The sequence below is a fragment of the Anser brachyrhynchus genome (assembly GCF_964034855.1).
Source record: "Anser brachyrhynchus genome assembly, chromosome: 3".
NCBI classification, from domain to species: Eukaryota; Metazoa; Chordata; class Aves; order Anseriformes; family Anatidae; genus Anser; species Anser brachyrhynchus.
In genome coordinates, this window is record NC_137696.1 from 44,068,159 (window position 1) to 44,087,119 (window position 18,961).

Sequence of the window (18,961 nt, forward strand, 5' to 3'; positions counted from 1 at the left end):
CTTACTGGATTCCCCCTGAGCTGGCATCTGGGGCTGCAGCCACTCCCACAATCCAAGCCCCTGGGGGAGCTACCTCCCTTCTGCAAGATGGCACCTACTGAGCTGGAGCAGTGTTTGAGGCCACGTAACTCTGTCAGCTCCTGCATGAGAATTACTGCTTCAGCAATTAACTGATCTGTGTGTTTATGGGATTAAAGGATCTGGCTTCTCTTACTAGGTCAGTTTACCCTGTTACAATTAGCCTTATCCTTGTCTTATAATTAGTCTCACAACGAATCCCCAGAGCTTATTCTAGACTGAACTTTGGAAATGTGCAGATTCACATCCCACTTGTGTAACTGAAAACATAGTTTATAAACTCACACAACTCTGGATGTTCTACGTGCATATTCATGAAATGCCAAAGCCTAGTGATTTAAGTTTGAACATGAGTTCTCCTTTTCTCTCTTTTTTTTTTAATTTAATTGGTCATAGGAGTTCAGAACTACATGGATCTGGTAATTTTGTGGAATAAAATAAACCAGATTCTAGTATAATAAGAGCACTATTATTAGTATCTACAGGTAAATTTCTACAGGTAAATTAGGATTGAGAGCACCTGGAAGCAAAGGAATTTCCAAGCATAGACCAAGGCATTTATGGAGTGCATTAAATAGTTCTTACTGAGGAATTTCATGAATGAACTGACATTTCTCATTCACTTGTGTAACAGCATCATGTCTGTTCACCTCTAGTCTTTTAGTAGTCCACTCCCTAGCAGGTTACCATGCTCAGAACCACCACTGCCCCATCCTCTGCTGGGTAAGCAGAGCACATAGGGTGCACCACTGCTGCATGACCTACCCTCACCTTAACTCAGTGAGCTGGATAGATGTTAGCAAGGTCTGAACTGAAAGTAGCTATGTCATCAACAAGGCTTATGGATTTGCTTGCGCACTCTGAGACATGAATGAATCCACCTAGCTTTCAAACTAGAGCTTGCCTGGAACAGAGTGCGAGTCACCACTGCTCTGCAGTGTGCCTGGCTTACTGTGTCCATGCTTTATTGGCAACTGCAATCTAAGAACACAAACCGATAGTAAAATGCTCTCATTTTATGCATGTGGTGATTTCCTCCCCCTAAGAGCAGATGGTAAGTTGAATCCTGACTTTCAACTTGAAATATCTCCAGTAGAGATATTAATCTGAGCTTGTTGTAGAGCTGCCTCTTTAGTCAATTGAGACAAATAGCCTCTTTCATGAGGGAATTGTCTGGCCTCTATTAGATGTCAGCATTAGATGAGTCATTCTGCAAGAGGCTGATGAAGCTCACCTAAAATATAAAATAACTTCCCCTTTTATCAGCAGATGCATATTGTATCACTGAATATCACATCACATACTCAGTGCATAGAACATCCTTGGGGATTTTAGTTGCAGCTGACTTGTGTGCAATGACTATATCACAGGCCCAGACAGCATCTTCTGTAACCAGCTAAGCTGTTTGATTCAGTGATCTTCAAGCTTTGCTTATTGGTAACAGAAGGAACCAATGCTTGTGTCACCCACAGTTACTGGCACTCTCTCCAACACGAGCTGAAGCTCTAAAATCCTTGCTGCAATCCTAAACATAGGATTAAATTGTTTATCACCTACCTCCTCTCCTTGGAGAATTCTTGATTTTGGCATTATTAAATTACATATTAATATAAAACATATTAATATAAATTATATATTATATATTAATATAAAACAATATAAAATACAACAGGAAACAGACTAAGGTAATTGTTCTATGAGATCATGTGAAAACACTTTTCTTTTTGCACTTTAACAGCTTTTACCACCTTCATTAACAAAGAGAATCAGTTACTTAAAAGTACATGTAGGCAAGTTCGTAGCTTCTGCTCTCCCACAGTTTTCTTCGTATAAAAAGAAAAAGTCTGAGGTCAGTAGTAGGAACATGTGGTTTTAATATGTAGTGAGATAAAGATTGACATATAGGAATATGTAGATATAACATGAAATCATTGGCATCCAGAAACTTCTGTTCTTTGTGCACTATGTGCCAGCTGACGTGTCTCAGTGCATCAAAGCATCATGCCTTCTGGGTTTCAGGCTGTAATATCGCCTTGCTGCTTGGAGTCACTGTTCTAGCTGGAAAACAGCTTTTTATTCCATGGAGAGTCTTCCCAAGCTTGTTCATAAAGTGAGAAAGAAATCAAAACTTCTCCAGATTAATCAATTTCAGTGAAAATTTCATGTTTTTCCCCTTTGGTTCAGTCAGCATATAACATTCTGTGTTTAAAAAAGACTTTTGTCCTTGTTCCTGTGACTTCACCAAGATAGATAATGATGATAGCAAGTACAACTTGCCCAGAATTTGTCTAATCCTTTGGTTTAGACATTCCGTGGCCAGCAAAGTCATGTATTGGGCTACTGGGTAATAACAGCCAGAAGCCAGGCCTTCAACAACTGCAATAACAAGGAATTCTTTAAGACGGTGATCGCAGGCAGATTAGAAGATCTGGCAGTCAGATAACTCTGACCAAGTCTCCTGACAGTAACAGCCATTAACTGTTAGATCTGCCTGCTGAGCCTGGCCGGTTTTCCAGACACTGCTCAGTGGCAGCTAGGAAGTTGGCCTAAGAAGGAAGGCCTGTTCTTTGTGGGGGAAAACAGTTGGCTTACTATGGAAAAGGCACTCACAACAAGGTTAACAATAACCTTTCTGGGGCATTTTTATACCACCCTGTGTTGACAGAAGTCAAGCCATCCAGAGTGGAAATTATGAGAAAATTCCAAGAACTGATGACAAGATGAAGGTTGTTTTCTTCCATTCATGGTCTTTTCTATGTTCTACCCTCCCCAACAAAGTGCTGATGCTTATCCTCAGAGGGGAAGATGTTGGCAAGAAGTGCATAGCTTCAAAACAAAACAAAAACAAAACAAAAAGAGAGGCAGTGTGCTCAGCCGCATTTATGTATTGCATACAGTAATCATGGATATCCATAATAAAACCATAATTACTCATGAAAGCACATAATTGCTCCACATCATCCTTCTCTATCTTGTCTGTGGTCAGCAGATCTCTCTTATTAACAGTAATATCCACATCTCCTTTTTTCTCCTCTTTCCACTGCTTAGTTTCCCCAGGGAGTACTGCCGTGGTGAAAGCCACATACAAAGGCTTTGTATGGGCTGGATTTGTGTCTGGGGGCTTCTGCCCTGCCCTCAGTCACCACATATGTCAAGAGAAAAATGTATTTGGCAAAGACCTTCATAAGCTTTGCAGACCAGCATCTACTTGTACTGAAAAAAAAATAAAATGGTGTTTCTACAGTGTCTAGCACTTCATTGTTAAAGACAGGAGAGGAAAGGCAAGCACATCCCTATTTTCTAAAACTTGATAACATAATTATTAAATACCCGCTGTTAAAGTAACCTGAAGGTAATGACCGTTCATTATCTGCAAGATCGCTTCTTGTTTGTTTTGCATGTGAACAGCCAGACCATACTTTAAGGTAGTTATCTTTCACACTGGCTACAATTTGGATGATAAAGCCTTAAAACTGCTAGAAGCACCTGAAAGTAAAGTTGAACTTTTGATTGTGTCATATTAATTAGAGACTTCAGTACTGCTCTTGCTCAGTATTCCTGATAGACATTTTGGAGAAAAGAACATTTTTTTCCATTCTCTGAGATAAGCATGCTGTAATTTAAGCCATTTAAAAATCTGTCAAATAACAATACTTTATAGCTACAAAAAGATAATGATCTATCATATTTCAGAGCCACAGGTCTGCTTAGTTAAGCAACAGTGTAAATCCTTGCTAAAGTAACTGCAGTTAAGTGGGTGAAAACTTTGAGGGAGGAATAGACTGAGTTCTGTTTGAGCAGCATTAGGAGCATTATTACTTTTTCTTTGACACAAATAAAGATTGCTGGGAAACATTTTCAATAAGCCAGCTATTTCCCATGCTTGCCCACTGCCTTACTATTTCATGGCATCATAGGTGACTATGTAGCACACCCAAAGAGCTATGACGGGCTGTATCAGCTGGCTGACAAGTGCTGAAACACGCAGTATATGGGAAATACTTACACAATAAAGCAGAATCAAATTTCTTATTTTGAAAGCATCACTGGGAAACCACTCACTAGCTAAAGAAAAGGATTTGTGCTTTTACAATTTCTTCTTGTATCACGCAGATGCACTTAGCTGTCAAAGTGACAAACATTGTTCTATTTACAAATTACAGCAATGGCATATAGTTTTATTTAATAAAACAGGTTAAATTATATTTATAAGGAGCACAGTACAGAGCCTTTTGCATTGAAAGGAAGGTTGAGGGCATTCAGAAAGTTAGGAATGAATAGTGATTAAGAAGTTACATCAGGCCTTCTAGGCTGGAGCTCAATTACACTATTCAGAGGTGCCTGCCCCAAGAGTTCTCTTTAGTTCCAGTCCAAAGTTACTTCAAAGCATCTTTAAAACCCTAGTCCAGGATTATAGTCTATAGCTATTAGTACCATCACCATACCTGAGGAAAATGATGTTTGAATGCCACACTGATAATTCTTAAGAGTTTCCAAGATACAGGGCTTGTATTGCTGGGAGCCCAGTGACCAGACCTTGACCCAGACCATGCTGCACACCTAGGCCAAGCAAATCTCCCGCTCCCTCTCAGCCATATAAAACACTGTAACAGGGTTTCAGACTTACTAAAAATAGCAGCAGCCTGCACCTCTCAGCTGATGCTTCTATTAGCTCCATCAGCTTTTCTTTGAGCTGTCTTCCAATGAAAGATGGGCTAGGTTAATTTGTATTACTGAGAAGGTGTTCCTAATCAAGGTGGGGAGTGCTTTCAGGTGACCAGCAGTAATTAGTTGCTCACACATATTGTCACCCTTCTCAGCCTGGGGCCTGTGCACAAGCAGATCACCACAGAGCACCTGAACATCAGCTGAGCAGGGCCGGGGGAGTGGTGACCTGTGCTGCTCAGCACATCCAGCTGTGCTGCAGCTGTGGGAGTTGTTCTGTGATCCCCAGCTTGCATCCCTTTCTGGAAGGTGATGGTATGATTTGTCCATCCTGGACAGGTGCAGTTTGGTAGTGGTCAAAAAGAAAGGCCCATGTCACAAACAGAGACTAAATGACACCCAGCAAGAAAACAGTCCACCTGTGTAGCAGCTATAGAAAGCAAACAACTGTCTTAGCAACAAGAGCTCCTTGACATACGGGAAGCACGTGTGCCCTCTGCTACCCAGCCAGGCTCTGGGAGGTCAAGCCAAGCAGGGCTGATGCAACCGCCCCACCTGGCTGGGAGCTGGCCAGAGCATCACACCATGTGTGAGGGTGGCAGGAGGAGCAGTTCTTATAAAGCATTTCTTCCAAGATGAAGTGAAACTGGAGAAGAGCTATGGTACTGAACCAAGTCTCAGTGGTGGGACTGATTTTGTACGGCCCTCTGTTGCTTCTACCCGTGCTCATTTTCACAAGAGGTCTGAATGCCCAGAGCTTTACAGAGCCTAAAAGAACTCTGTGGAATGATGTGGAAACTTTTCAGTTGAAAAGTAAAAGCAGATTTGATAGGAAAAGAGACACAGCTGGGACTGTTTGTTCCCATTTGCATCCTGAGACCCTCTTGGGGTGATGCACTGAAGTGGCAATCTCTTCTCAGGGGCTTCTTTACAGTGTATTCCCTGAACACTTTCAGCTGCACAGGCAAGATTTGCCTGTGTATCAACTGGGCATGGGAAGACATAGTTAAAAACAATACGCTATTTTTTTTTTCTGGTGAAATAAATTGAATGTATTGATGTAAAGTCAAAAAATATACTTGAGATAAATAACAGCTGTGACAGGAGAATGAGAACAACTTTCATGTTTTTATTGCTGCCTTAGAAGCAATTGATAAACAGTACACTTCATATATAAATGAGCATATGTCAATATATGACAACAAAAATAAATTACAGTGACATAGTATTTAACTTTACAAGGTTGTACAAAATTTCCAAATATGAATAGATTTCAACTTAAAAATTTGGAATAAGTTAAAACTTCAACTATTCTGAAGACTTGAAAAATATACATACAATTTCACTCAATCACATCATTTACAGTATGATTTTTTAAGCTGTTTAGTCTTATACACCCATATATTTTTAACTGTCTTAGTGGAATATCTCCTGCTATATGCAGCTTTACTGCACTGGGATAGTGAAAGGGGTTCCCTGAGGGCACAGAACAGGCTTTGAGTGTTTATATTTTATGTAATTTGATTACATTTATTAACAAGAAATACAAAACCAAAGCATTATTTATCTGCCCTATAAAAAGAGACTGATTTATCTCCTCTTGCTAAAATTTCCATTGATGCTAATGAGAATTTTGAAGAAAGATTAACAGCAGGATTGGGCTAAACTAAGTCTGTTCAGCCAGGATGAATTAGGTCACATTATTTAATGAAATATTTGAAGAATATCTGTTTTGTATTAGATCTCATTACAGGCTACATAGCTAATCTTGGCTACGCACTGAGATATTTGCTTCCACGACAAATAGGAAAGTATATTTGATATGGTACTTTAAAATAATAGGGTGGATTTTGGACTGGTATTTCGAACAGCTCAATTATATGTACTTGATTATTTCACTAAATTTTATGAAGATTAAAAACGCTGGACAAATGCCCTTGTCTGTGAGCGTGTGATAATTCAGAATGCTGAAGGTCTAATTCAAGCCATAAAATAAGGTAGAGGAGGGTCATACCACAGATAGATTGCTCCTGATAACTAGGATACTGTAGTTAATACAAAGCTGGTGCAAACAGACTCCATGCACCATCAAAAGGGCAAAAGCTCACTAACTCAAAAAAACATTAGTGAGGATACAGATGAAGGAAGAAACCTGAACAAACTGGCACGTGGGAAAATTGCTCAACTATCTAAAGTGCAGGAAGACACTTGTGCAGCCAGAGGTGAGTCTTAAATTTTCTGCGATGAATTTAGTAAGAGGAAAAAAATCCAAGATATCTATTTGTGTGACTGAATTTTCCCTTCTCTGAATATGTTAAAATATCTATCAAAATGTTGCGTCTGTAGCCTGCGGTCTTTCCCCCAAACAAATAGGCATTATACATACATCATCTCAAAGGGAAAAAAAAAAAAAAAGTAAAAAATGGGCCAGAGATAAGCAATTCCTCATTTCCATTTTCCTCTAACACTGCTGCTGGCAGTAACGGGCAATGCGGCTCACAATGGAGCTGGAAATGGTTTCAGAAGCCGCGGTCTGTGCTGTGGGAGTGCACAGCCTGGCAGCCGGTGGGACGAAAGGGGCCGGTGGCAGGCCCGGGGCTGCTGAGGCCTTGCTGGGCCTCGCTTGTGCCCTCCCAGGGAATTTGGCCGCAGGCTGGTGTCCAGCTCAGAACAGGGCACAGGAGGACTGGGAGGAGGCCTGGGGTGTGTGTAGGTGGCCGCAAAGTGTGGCACGGGGCAGAAAGGGGCTTTGGGAGCATGGTGGGGGCCTGACCGTGAGCTGGCACTGGGCTTGGGTTAGACCCCAGCAAAGGCCGGTGGCCATGGCTGCTGCCAGAGCACAGAGCAGTTTCTCTGAGCAACCGACTGCAACATAAGTGAACTGACAGCAGCCAGAAAACACCGCTGTGCATAGACGGAGTCCACATTCCCTCCTACAAACCTACGTCTGCACAGAGGCCTCCCAGATGGAGGGGAGTAACAGTTTCACCGAAGGAAAGGATGTACTCGATGAAGACTTCAAAGCACTGTTTCTAGATCATTTACTGCTCTTGCAGTAATCTCAAATTACTTTAACGTTACATTTTTCTTGATTGCTTGTTCAGTATTCTGCCTCTCTGTTGGATTCAGAGGGGAAAAAAGCACACGTAAATATATTTCAAAAGTTCAACCAACATCTACTGGTTATGTAAACCTTACATCACCAACTGCTTGGCAGACAATGCACTGTACAATCAGATATGACTCTTATATCACATCATTTACTTTTTATCTTAACTAGCAAGCCTCTCCATGAGCAGCAACTAAAGAAATGACTTTATCAGCTTATACTAATGCAACTGTTATCAGGAGCATACAGGGTAAAAGGCATTTGTAGATTACAATAATAATACATTTGCAAGGAAAGTTCCACATGGGAAGGTGCCACCTGATTAGCTTTATATGAAGGGATAAAAAAGAAAAAAAAAAAAAAAAACGAAAAAATCCCTTAAGAACACAATGTTCCACAGTGGGAGTTCAGTGGGCACCAAGTTTGTACAGCACATTTTGGGCTAATACCCACGTGGTTAAAGGAGGAATGTGAGAGTTCATTAGACATTCAGCCAGGGCCAATGTATTCATTTGTCTACCACCACGCAGCCACTCACCCTCTGTCCTAAGGACTGCCGTGCTGGCAGTGATTCCAGAGGGGAGAATGCCTACAACAGTATTTAAGTCAGTCTCTGGGTATTTTCTTTTAACTTTGTCTTTATTTAATTGAAGGAGGAAAGGTTACTCCAAAATGTTGCTACTGAGGAAAACAATTGCAAACAATACCTCTCTGTCATTATCCACCTCTACTTTCCCCATTAATGTATTGGTGTTTTGCAAAATGCCATCAGTATGACTTAAGACCAATTATTCTTTCTAACAGTTTCCCTAGACACAGAACTTTATTTAAAAGTCAGCAGGTGAATTGCTATGCAGTACAGAACCTGTTAGCAAAAGCAGAGCAACCTGGCCAATAATTTAACCAATATTTGTGTTTGGATAGTATCTGAATGGATGGCTACTACTAGCTCAGTAGATACCAGACTTTGAGTGACTACGCAAGCACTGCCTGTTTATGTAGCAGAAGGTGAGGCTCTCACTTTTACTGCTTTCTGGTCATTTCATCTGTTTCCAGTAAGTTCATCTTACTGGAATCATCTTACTGGTTCATCTTACTGGTCATCATACTTTTGGCTGAAGAAAAGCAGGGTCTGATAAGGGGTAAAATTACAGAACCCTTTTTATGGAAGAGGCTTCTGAGGTGCTCATTTATCGCATGTAATCCGCCCCTGTATTTCAAATTCGGAAAGAACAAGAAGAATATAAATTTATTTTAAATATTAAAGCTTTAAATATATACATATTCAGATAATGTCTCTGGAACTAGTTTTGATCCTAAATCAGAAGAACAGCACAGAAATCTTTCAATTAATAGGAACACAAATGCACATCAGGAAACACATGAGTATATTCATCAGATTCCTGTAATGTTATTTCTACTTCTATCACAAAAATACTCGGTATCTCCAAGTCGAAGCAGGAAGCTTATGACTCTTTTTTGTAACAACTTGTCTTGACTTCCGTGGCCCACACCCTTCCCCCAGCAGGGTGCAAGCACCAGGAGCTCATTTCCAGCTTCACACTAGACAAAAGCCCAGTGACTTTTTTTGGTCTTTGGAAGGGAAGAAGGGCACAAATCCTGGGAACCAAAGTGACACAGGCATGACTGGGGCAGGAGCAAACTGGGTAAGGGGACACCTCTGGAAACCCAGGGACAATTTATGTGAAAAAACCTGTATCTCCTTCATTGAACACTTACAAATTCTACAGCCTACAACTGCAAAACATCACATTGTATTTAGTATTTTCTTAGTTCTTTTAGAAAGCAATGAGCAATAGAATTCATGCTTTTTTAACCTTTAACTTCTGAATAGGCACTTTCATGCATTGGGTGTACTGATTCCAATGATCTTTCCCTAGGCATTTTGCTTCTGAGAGCAGCAGTGAATATGTAATCCTACTCAATATTTCCCTTCGAAGGGAAGGGAAGGGAAGGGAAGGGAAGGGAAGGGAAGGGAAGGGAAGGGAAGGGAAGGGAAGGGAAGGGAAGGGAAGGGAAGGGAAGGGAAGGGAAATTAATATGATTTTGTAGGCGCTAAAAATGGCATACTTCTACAATGATGGAAGAGAGTGTTGAATACGTATGTACAGCTGGAGGGGACTGAATCACTATGAAAAGTGAAAATAATGAATGGAGAAAAATTACTGAGCATCAGGAAATACCACATAAGTCTATTTCTTGTGATATATCCACACAATACAGGGTTCATAGTAAATTGACTTTTATCTTAAATCATGCTGTGGTGCTGGCCTGTGCCACAATGATAACTATTCTCAAAGTGGCCTTGTTAACCACAAAATAATGAAGGCCATTTCCTCATCACTTTGACACCTCTAGGCTAGATCACATTTGAGGAGTGACCATGGTTGCTTTGTTAACCCAGAGATTTCAATCCAGAAGAAAAATATTCTCAAGAGGACTGGATAATTTGAAGCCCAACAAGAAATCAGCTTCTTATCCAGAGACTTTATTTCCATGACAGTATAAAAGTTTTCAGATCTTTTGGGTATTTTAGGGAATTTAACTATGCTCCTATGAAGATTTGAAAAAGAAATTTTAAAAGTTCTCTCTGTACACTGTCATGTGCTTATCTAATTATTAGCTATGGCCAAGTATTAATCATTGGAGCACTTCAGGCACTCTTTCATTCCAGATACAGCACTAAATTTTTGTCTTGGAGAGAGCAAGGATTTCCTGTAAAATTCCTGGAAAATGCATATATGTGCATGCACAAACACACAGACAAATAAACCACATTTTACTTCGAATGCCAATTATTTAGCCCTATAATAAGGTTTCACAGATGTTTGAGTGGGGTATGAGGCTGCTATGCCAGAAGTGTGGCTGTTGGTAATGCGTGCTCTTGGCTCCCAGAGTCATTCACACACTGAACTTTTCTGGCCATTGTTTGCATGTGTTTATTCACCCCTATGCAGAGAGGATGTGCACATCTGTAAAAACTTTAAATGCCTTGTTCTTTTTCCAAGCTTACTGCCAAGTTAAATACATAGTATAGCTTCACTAGCTTGTAAACAAGTTAGCTCTTCTCACCAGAGATCAGCTATTTTATCACCATTTTCATAAGACCTTCCCTGAGGTCAGCATCATATGTCCCAGTTAAACTGAGTCAAGGATTTATTACTTACAAAAACAGAAAAGGACGAATGGCCTAGATATACCTACACTGTGTATTTTGAAGTCCTACCACACAAACAAGCATTTTTTTTTTTTTTTAAATCTCACAATTCCACCTGTGGGACTAGCAAATGAAAAGTACTATTCCATACAACAGAAAGGGCAGAGCAATAGCATGGAGTGGGGAAGGATGATACTTTTTTACTTTTTTCCTCTCATTTCTAATGCGAGGGATGCTGTTCTTGTTATCTTAAGCAAATTGCAGTGGTGGCTTGCTTTTTTTTTTTTTTCCTTTTATGCATTTGCCACTTTCACCTCAAACTGCTTTAATAGTGCCTGCATTCATGTACCCAAACAGAGAAACTGACTGTGATGTTTGCATGATTGCAGGAGTTTGGGACCCCTATTTCTCTTTGGTGAACTTAGGCAGAATCCACCCTTAGAACCAGAGGCCATCTTCATATTTGGTGAAGCCAGATTGGTTTTGGTTAAGCTAATGGAGTTGAACCTAATACAGTATTGGTGCAAAAGCTCAGCGTGTCATGCACTTCTAAATTTTGGGTAATGTCCAAAGAGCCAGCACAATACACTAAAAACAGCACGTTCAGAAATAAGGACAAGGCATTTTGAAAAATAAGCACTCAGGAAAGATGTGAAAACTTTTCTTGCAGCTAAGCAGAGCAGACCTAAACTGTCCGGTTACAACTGATCAGGCATCAAAGGCAATGTTCACTGTGGCTGACAGTGTCAGCATAACTTTGTATACACTTCCATAAAGTATATCTGTAGATGTGTGTGCCTCTCTCTGTGTGCACATATATAGTACTGTGTCATACATAACGTTACCCTTCTGAGATATGCAAAGTGCATAGAGATGCATAGGTACAAAATGCATGCCACTTGATACACATTGGAATAAACTATGAAAATGATCTCTGTCAAGGTTAACTAAATCTTCTCTGGTCTTTTTAGTATTTAAAATTAATTGAACAACCTTCAAGCACATGTAGGAGTGTATCTGTAAATAACCAGAACAACCTTTCTTGAGGATAAAAAAAAAAAAGACAATCTATGTTATAATATATGTATTTAAGACGCCATGGGAGTGGTGAAAAGTAAACAAAGTCCTGGATACCAGAATGGCACAGTAAATAAATTTGCCAGTTAGGACTGTGAAGACCTATCAGTGACATCAAATACTGTGATGATCAAGCTCAGTCAATTGTGGTGCCACGGGGTATGCAATGGAATAAACAGTGTGGAAAATAACAGCTCCAAACACTCCTATTCATATCAACTTGTTTCCAACAAACAGCACAATCAAATTAGCTACCCTATGTATGCTCATCCTAAAAGCTGAAATACAAAAATGCCCAAATAACAGACTTTACAAGTTAGTATTTTCCCACCATTTTTCTACAGAAATAGAGAAGTGCAGAATCAACAAATGATCTATGCCTGGTACAAGGAAGAGAATCCTAGTTAAATAAAACTTTTAATTCTCTGAAAACCTGAATGTCATATAAGATCTAGCTAAGCTTCCCAATAGAAGTGCTTGGGTATTCTGGGAGCCCAGTTCAGGGACAGAAAAGACAGCCATCATCAAACACTGCAACTCCAGCAGACATTTGTACATAACCTCTGGGTTAACAGAAAGCAATCTACAAATATATACCATTTCGACCTGCTCCCAGAAGAAAGTATGGGTAAACACCTAAGACACAAAAGGAATATATATATATATATATAAAGGATCCTGCTCCAATTCCTCTTGGTAAGTCTTATAGACCCTCAGAAAAGAAAGTACTAGACCTCAACACTAGTAATATGCCCTTGGAGCAGTTTAACTTGGCATGAAGATTTTTTGAAAGGGAATAAAGTCTGATACCAAGACAGGCTTGGAAAACATTTTACGAAAAGAATCCAGAAAACATTCTGGGGAGAATGAGATTTAGGAACCTCAACAATGCATTTGAATGGGGGTGCCTAGGTAATCAGATAATCAAGGGGGCAAGTGAAATGCAGTTTCGAAGTGGCTTAGCATGATGCTCCATAACTATCCCTACTGTATATGTAGTAGCATGATGATGTCCATAAATTCAAAATTACTGATGCTGACGACCAGGAAAAAAAAGACAAAAAAATCCTTTTTCTTTTGATGTTTGTATTCCATGCAGGCAAACTGAGCGTACTGGAAGAGTTCCATTCACTTGTTATATACACAAGGTTGATACTGAGCCGAGATGTTTCAGGATATTCTTACAGAATAAGTAAGGAAATAAAAATCAAGACAACCAAATAAGAAAATGGAATTGTACATAATTGAGGAAGGTCATCAGCTGCCTCACAACATTGGCGTGGGTATCCTCACAAAACTGCACATCTCTGCAGGTCACTTATTGTTCAGCCTATATAGATCCAGGTGTTCAAACCTGAGGAACTGCTCAGGCTTTTCTGTACTTGTTTAACTTTAGAACAGCGACCAACTGTTCTGCAGATTAAATTCTAGGAAGCGTGTTTTGCTGTGGTAGGATAAAGCACTTATTGCACCACGACACCTGTCTTTTGATCTCTGGATCAGAGAGAGATCTCACAGCCTCTACTGGTATGGAAGCAATAAACTGTCATACAATTTTGCATCCATATAACAATAGATTTTGTTGTCTTAGAGCTGTTTGGTGGTTGACAGTGATTGGAGTCTATTCTACAAAGCCTGCTGCAGACAATCCAGTGGCTCCTGTCTGGCTATCTCCTCTGATATTTTTATCCTCTTCATATGGAATCTAATCTTGTATTATTGCAGCTAATGGGGATGATGCCTGGTCTCTGAAAGCCAGCTTTTCATGTGAGGAATGGTTATGGGACTGAGCTGTTTGCCCTCAGATTGACGCTTTCTATCATGTTTCTGACTTAATTTTCCTGTAAACAGATGCAATTTTACATAATTTCTACCTTTTAAAAGTAGGCCTGTGTCAGATTGTATCTTTGGGTCTTGCATTGTTCTTCTTCTGAAACCTAGCATGTGCGTGTGCCTATGTTCATAAATAATACATCCTCTCGTGCCTATAGTTACAATTTGTGTGTGTGCGCATGGGTTTAATGCAAACTTGTAGACATATAGGATACAAATTAATTTGATCCCCACTGTACTTGCAACAGCCAAATTCTTAATATTTTATAGTGCATATTCCATTAAATAAATAATAACAAAATTGATCTGTGCTACGTGTATACATACACAATTTATGATGCCTGCAATAACATTTTAAAGCCTGTTCACACATCAAAAGACAGGTTGTTTATTTCTCTCTTATAAGAGTCCAAGGGTTTAAGTCTTCCTATTATGTAAACAGTGGTGACAGCCGCTTTCAAAGAAGCTTTACTTCATTAAAAATTAATAGTTTCCCATTGTAAAATCAATACTAATATACCATAAATCCCCCTGATGAACTCTGGCTTCCTTACATGCTCTCACATTTTGTGTATTAGGGGCACAGCACTACTCTAAATACCAGAAGATAATAATATGGCAATATATATAGATATAGGTATATATTTAAATGTTAAAAGATTAGTTAGGTCAACTTGAGTAATGAATATATTTCAAATATATGCTTCTTTCTATAACTAAAGGTCTTTCATTTTCTTTGCAGTGTGGGTGCCTTGCAAGTCTTTGGCTTTATGTGTCTACCAAACTGGTAAACCAAATCTGGGTATCTTTATCTCAAAATGCACTCATGACATATAGATGAAGCTTTAACTTTTTTTCTTGTTTTATATTGAACTTGTACTTGAAGTAGACTTACAATATCATTTACAAGCTTACTTTTAGGTAGACACTTTAAACAACTCATACAAAAGAAAGATTTGTATGTCAAGAGTATTTGTTTTAGTGACAAGAAAGCTAGGTATACTCTATTCATTTCTCAAGCAGACCTTTATGAATCACTTTAAAAGGACACTACAGCTGAAGACCAAAGAGCAATATTTATCAACATTAAATAAAACATTTGGTGAAGTATGTATAAATATTTCTCCATATGAACATAACACAAAATTAAATAGTTCAGATACACAGACACCATTTAATATATTTCCACTGTTGTCAAATCATCTGTAAACACCATCTCACACTGAATACAAAAGCAGCTTTTACATCAGTTCTGTGTTCACAACACTGATGCCCCTTTGTAAAAGAAGATATTTGTTTTGTTTTATTTTCAGCAAAACAAGAGTTTAAGCAATAAAAAAGTTTTGGTCAGTTCAAAGAAGAATACAAAATTATCTTTCAACATGTAACTAAATCAGATTTAAAACAATAGTTTAAAGTACAATCCTTTCCCCGGGGGATCTCTGACTTTTATAAATCACACTATGTTTGGTGCAGACCACATCACAAATACCAGGAAATACTGGTCATGTCTAAGCTATAAATATGAAAGCCCTTTGTAAATTTTCTCTATTAAAAACTACCAGGTTACAAATTGGCAATACTCACATTTTTTGAAACACCAAATAACCTGGCAATAAACAGATTTAGGTACACTTCTACTGATGATTTTTCAAACAGATTCTGGAAAAGAAACACTTTATAGTGAGTGTCCTTCATGTACAAAAATAAAGGATTTCTTTTACACACAACTTTTGCGTCTGAAGATCACCTGGGGGCGAGCAAGAAATGGGGCTGCTGCTCATGGCCACATCCTTCTGGCTCCTGAACTTTGACGATCGGTGGCCCAGGTGTGGGCTCTTGCCATCCCACACCCTACGTTGAGAGCAGAGCCCTCAAGGTAATCTTCAACTCCTTTCACCTTCATATCCTTAAAAGAGGCGTGATCACTCTGGGGAGAGATACTGTGCTCAAGACAAAGGTTGTACTGGGCACGTGCCCTGATATATAACTCAGTAGACTGTCAGACTCACAGGCTATGCTTTGGTTCTCTCGATTTGAAATGTGGACAGTGTGTTTTGGTTGCAAAGATAAACCTGAATTTCAGGTGGTGAACAATGAGATAAATATTTATAAGACTTTCTGATATTCTTTTTTATTTCACTTACGTGCAACAGTGATGTGGGGCCCTGTAAAACCTAGACCAATAGATCACCTCTTTCCTGGTATGTGCGTATTGTAGAGGTGTGAATGTATGTTTTGCATACATGCACACTCACACACACATATATATAACATGAGCTGCACACGTAGATACTTGGCAATCAGGGGTACAAGTAACAATACACCAAAAGAGAAGTAGACAGGAAGCTCTACCTGGACAACAAGAAGCAGTTTTGCAACCTATACAGTGTCTCAAATAATTTCATAATCCTGTTTTGCTAGCTTGCTACATCTGTGTGTGACTGGAATTGAAAGTTGTTGGATTCCTTGGAAACAGAAGAGTTGGGCTAGCTAGATGTGCTTACCTGAGATCCCAGAGTTGATTACAATCAAAGAGCTGGGCAGATCAGTAATGGGTTTATAATTGCTATACAGCTTCTTGCAAATTTGTAGGAAAACTTTATTAAGTCTTTCGTTCCTTAGTAAAAACGCTGAAGTTTGTTAGTTTTTGCTGAATGCAGACTTGATTTTTATATTAAAGTGGATTTATTAAAAGGATACATAAGCCTGGCTGCTGCTTTCATGTCTTGATGTTTAAATGTTTGAATCAGCACCCTGGAACCACCCTCCCACCCCATCCCAATCCCGTCCCCTCCCGTCCTGTCCCATCCCATCCCATCCCGTCCCATCTTGTCCCATCCCTTCCCATTCCATCTCATCCCATCCAGTCCCATCCTCCATTATTTTTTAAGGTGTTTAAAAATACTATTCTATGAAGCCTCCCTAGGGATCCGCTTATGAAAAATGACAGACTGCCTTTGCTGATACTGCTGTTTGCGTCGTTTTCGTTTGTCACACTGGCACAGCAGTAACATCTTGAAAGTGTTTCTGAATGTTTTGTTACACAGTGCATAGCACACGGGGTTCACCGTGCTATTGATGTAGCAAAGCCAGTACCCCAGGTTCCAGACAGTTTTGGGGACACAGCTGCAAAAGGTGTTCACCAGAACCATGATGTTATATGGGGTCCAGGTAATGATGAAGGCAAACAAAATGGCACTGAGCGTCTGTGCCGCTTTCTTTTCTTTGATAAGTGACATTCGTTTTCGCTTTGTGATCTGACTTCTGGTTTTCAAGGCAAACTTTTTTGCCAGGGTTGCTTCCTTGAAGGACAAGGGCAGGGCTGCAGATGTCTTGGTCACCGACGAGATGCCATCAGAAGCTGTAGCTGTCTCTGCTGACCCTGGCTGAATTGGAAGCTTTGAAAAGCTCTTCTGGAAACTTCCACCATCCTGAATGCTTTTGGAAGGGTGCAATTTTTTAGATTTCTTTTCCTGTGACTCCGTGTCGGATTTCTGCAGTTCATCCCCTGACTCATTCAAATCTTCTGAGGATGGCAGTTTTGTGGAATTGAGGATGGCGCTGTGACCAGGAAGCTTCAGCACGATCGAATAGATGGCTCTGGTCTCTGCAGCAATGTCTTCTTCATCGGAGGAGGCTGAATTTTCAAGGGAGGCAGCAGCATCGTTGTTGTTCCAGCTGTCACTGCTGCTGTGCTCTTGGTCCCCCTGGTCCGTGTTGGGTTCCCAGCTCTTCATTGTGAGCCAGAAGTGGCAGCGTCTGTATTTCCTTCGGGTTGAGCGTTTCATGCTCTGCCGTTGCAGCTCATAGCTGCTGCAGCTTCGGGAGCTGCCTGTCTGGTGCACAAAGCGTGCTGCCTCTGCTTCGCTGCCCGAAGCCTGTAGCCCTGCTAACTCTTTGGTGCGTTTCTCAGTCTCCTTGTAGATTCGCCAATACAAAATACTCATAATGGTGACTGGCAAGTAAAAGGCAGCTATGGCAGTGCCAAAAGTGATGATAGGTTCACTTAAAAACTGGATAAAACATTCATTAGGAGGCACAGTCCTCTTCCCAACAAAATACTGCCAGAACAATATGGCAGGGGCCCAAAGAACAAAAGAGATGACCCACGCTAAACCAATCATCACTCCAGCCCTTTTAGTTGTTCGTTTGGCTCTGTACGTAAGTGGCCTAGTGATGGAAAAATACCTGTCAAAACTTATGACAAGGAGATTCATGACAGAGGCATTACTGGCAACATAGTCAATGGAGAGCCAAAGATCGCAGGCCAAGTTTCCCAAAGCCCAGTGGTCCATGATGATGTATGTGGTGAAAAGATTCATGGAAATAATACCGATGATCAAATCTGCACAAGCAAGACTCAACAAGAAGTAGTTGTTGACTGTTTTCAATTGTTTGTTAACCTTAAATGCAACAATCACTAGAATGTTTCCTATGATGGTCACCAGTGCAAGGATCCCAGTGAGGAAAGCAATCAAAACTACTTGCCAGACTGTATGTCCACCCAGAGGGTCTTTGCTCGTGACATTTAGGGATGTGTTTACTGATTCCACAGTGGAGAAGGGAAAACTCTCTGTGGTCTGAGGGAAATCATAGCTGCCAATGAGCGATGCTGCTTCATCAAGTAGTCCTGGTCCAAGGGAATCTCTCTTCCAGAAGGAGCTCACATTTCCAAACACGGACGAGGCTGAACTGGTGTTGTGCATGATCATTGTGGCTCTCTGACATAGTCTGGGGTGGAGAGAAAAACAAACAAAAACCAAGTGAACGAGTGAAGATGGTAAATAAAAAAAAAGTCCACGTACTCATAAAAACCCTTTTAGCACTTTGAAAGATGTCTTTAAAAGCACAGCAGTCTGTGACACAGTCCAAGTCAAGCACATATAAGATAGTACTCAGCGTACAGCTGTGATTAATCTAAGCTTTTTGTAGTAATCGCAAAGCGTTTCCTTAAAAACATTCAGTCACAGAACCAAACTCTCAGGAGAATTTCAACCTGCAATAGTATTAAAATGCCC

At 40.1% G+C, this 18,961-nt stretch overlaps 1 protein-coding gene across 14 annotated transcripts in view; it reads right to left on the minus strand.

Annotated features, from left to right (window-relative positions):
• Positions 1–1,936: 1,936 nt before the first annotated feature.
• The window catches only part of CHRM3 (cholinergic receptor muscarinic 3), a 287,105-nt gene continuing 270,080 nt past the window's right edge, over positions 1,937–18,961 (minus strand). For 13 of the 14 annotated variants that reach the window (XM_080585121.1, XM_080585117.1, XM_080585122.1 and 10 more), the window contains 2 exons: positions 4,706–18,674; positions 1,937–2,904 (listed from right to left, as the gene is read on the minus strand). In XM_080585121.1, coding sequence (XP_080441247.1) covers positions 16,853–18,674 — 1,822 coding nt within the window. In that variant the 3' untranslated portion in view covers positions 1,937–2,904; positions 4,706–16,852. The remainder of the gene's footprint in view (positions 2,905–4,705; positions 18,675–18,961) is intronic. The other variant, XM_080585123.1, reaches the window with a different exon arrangement.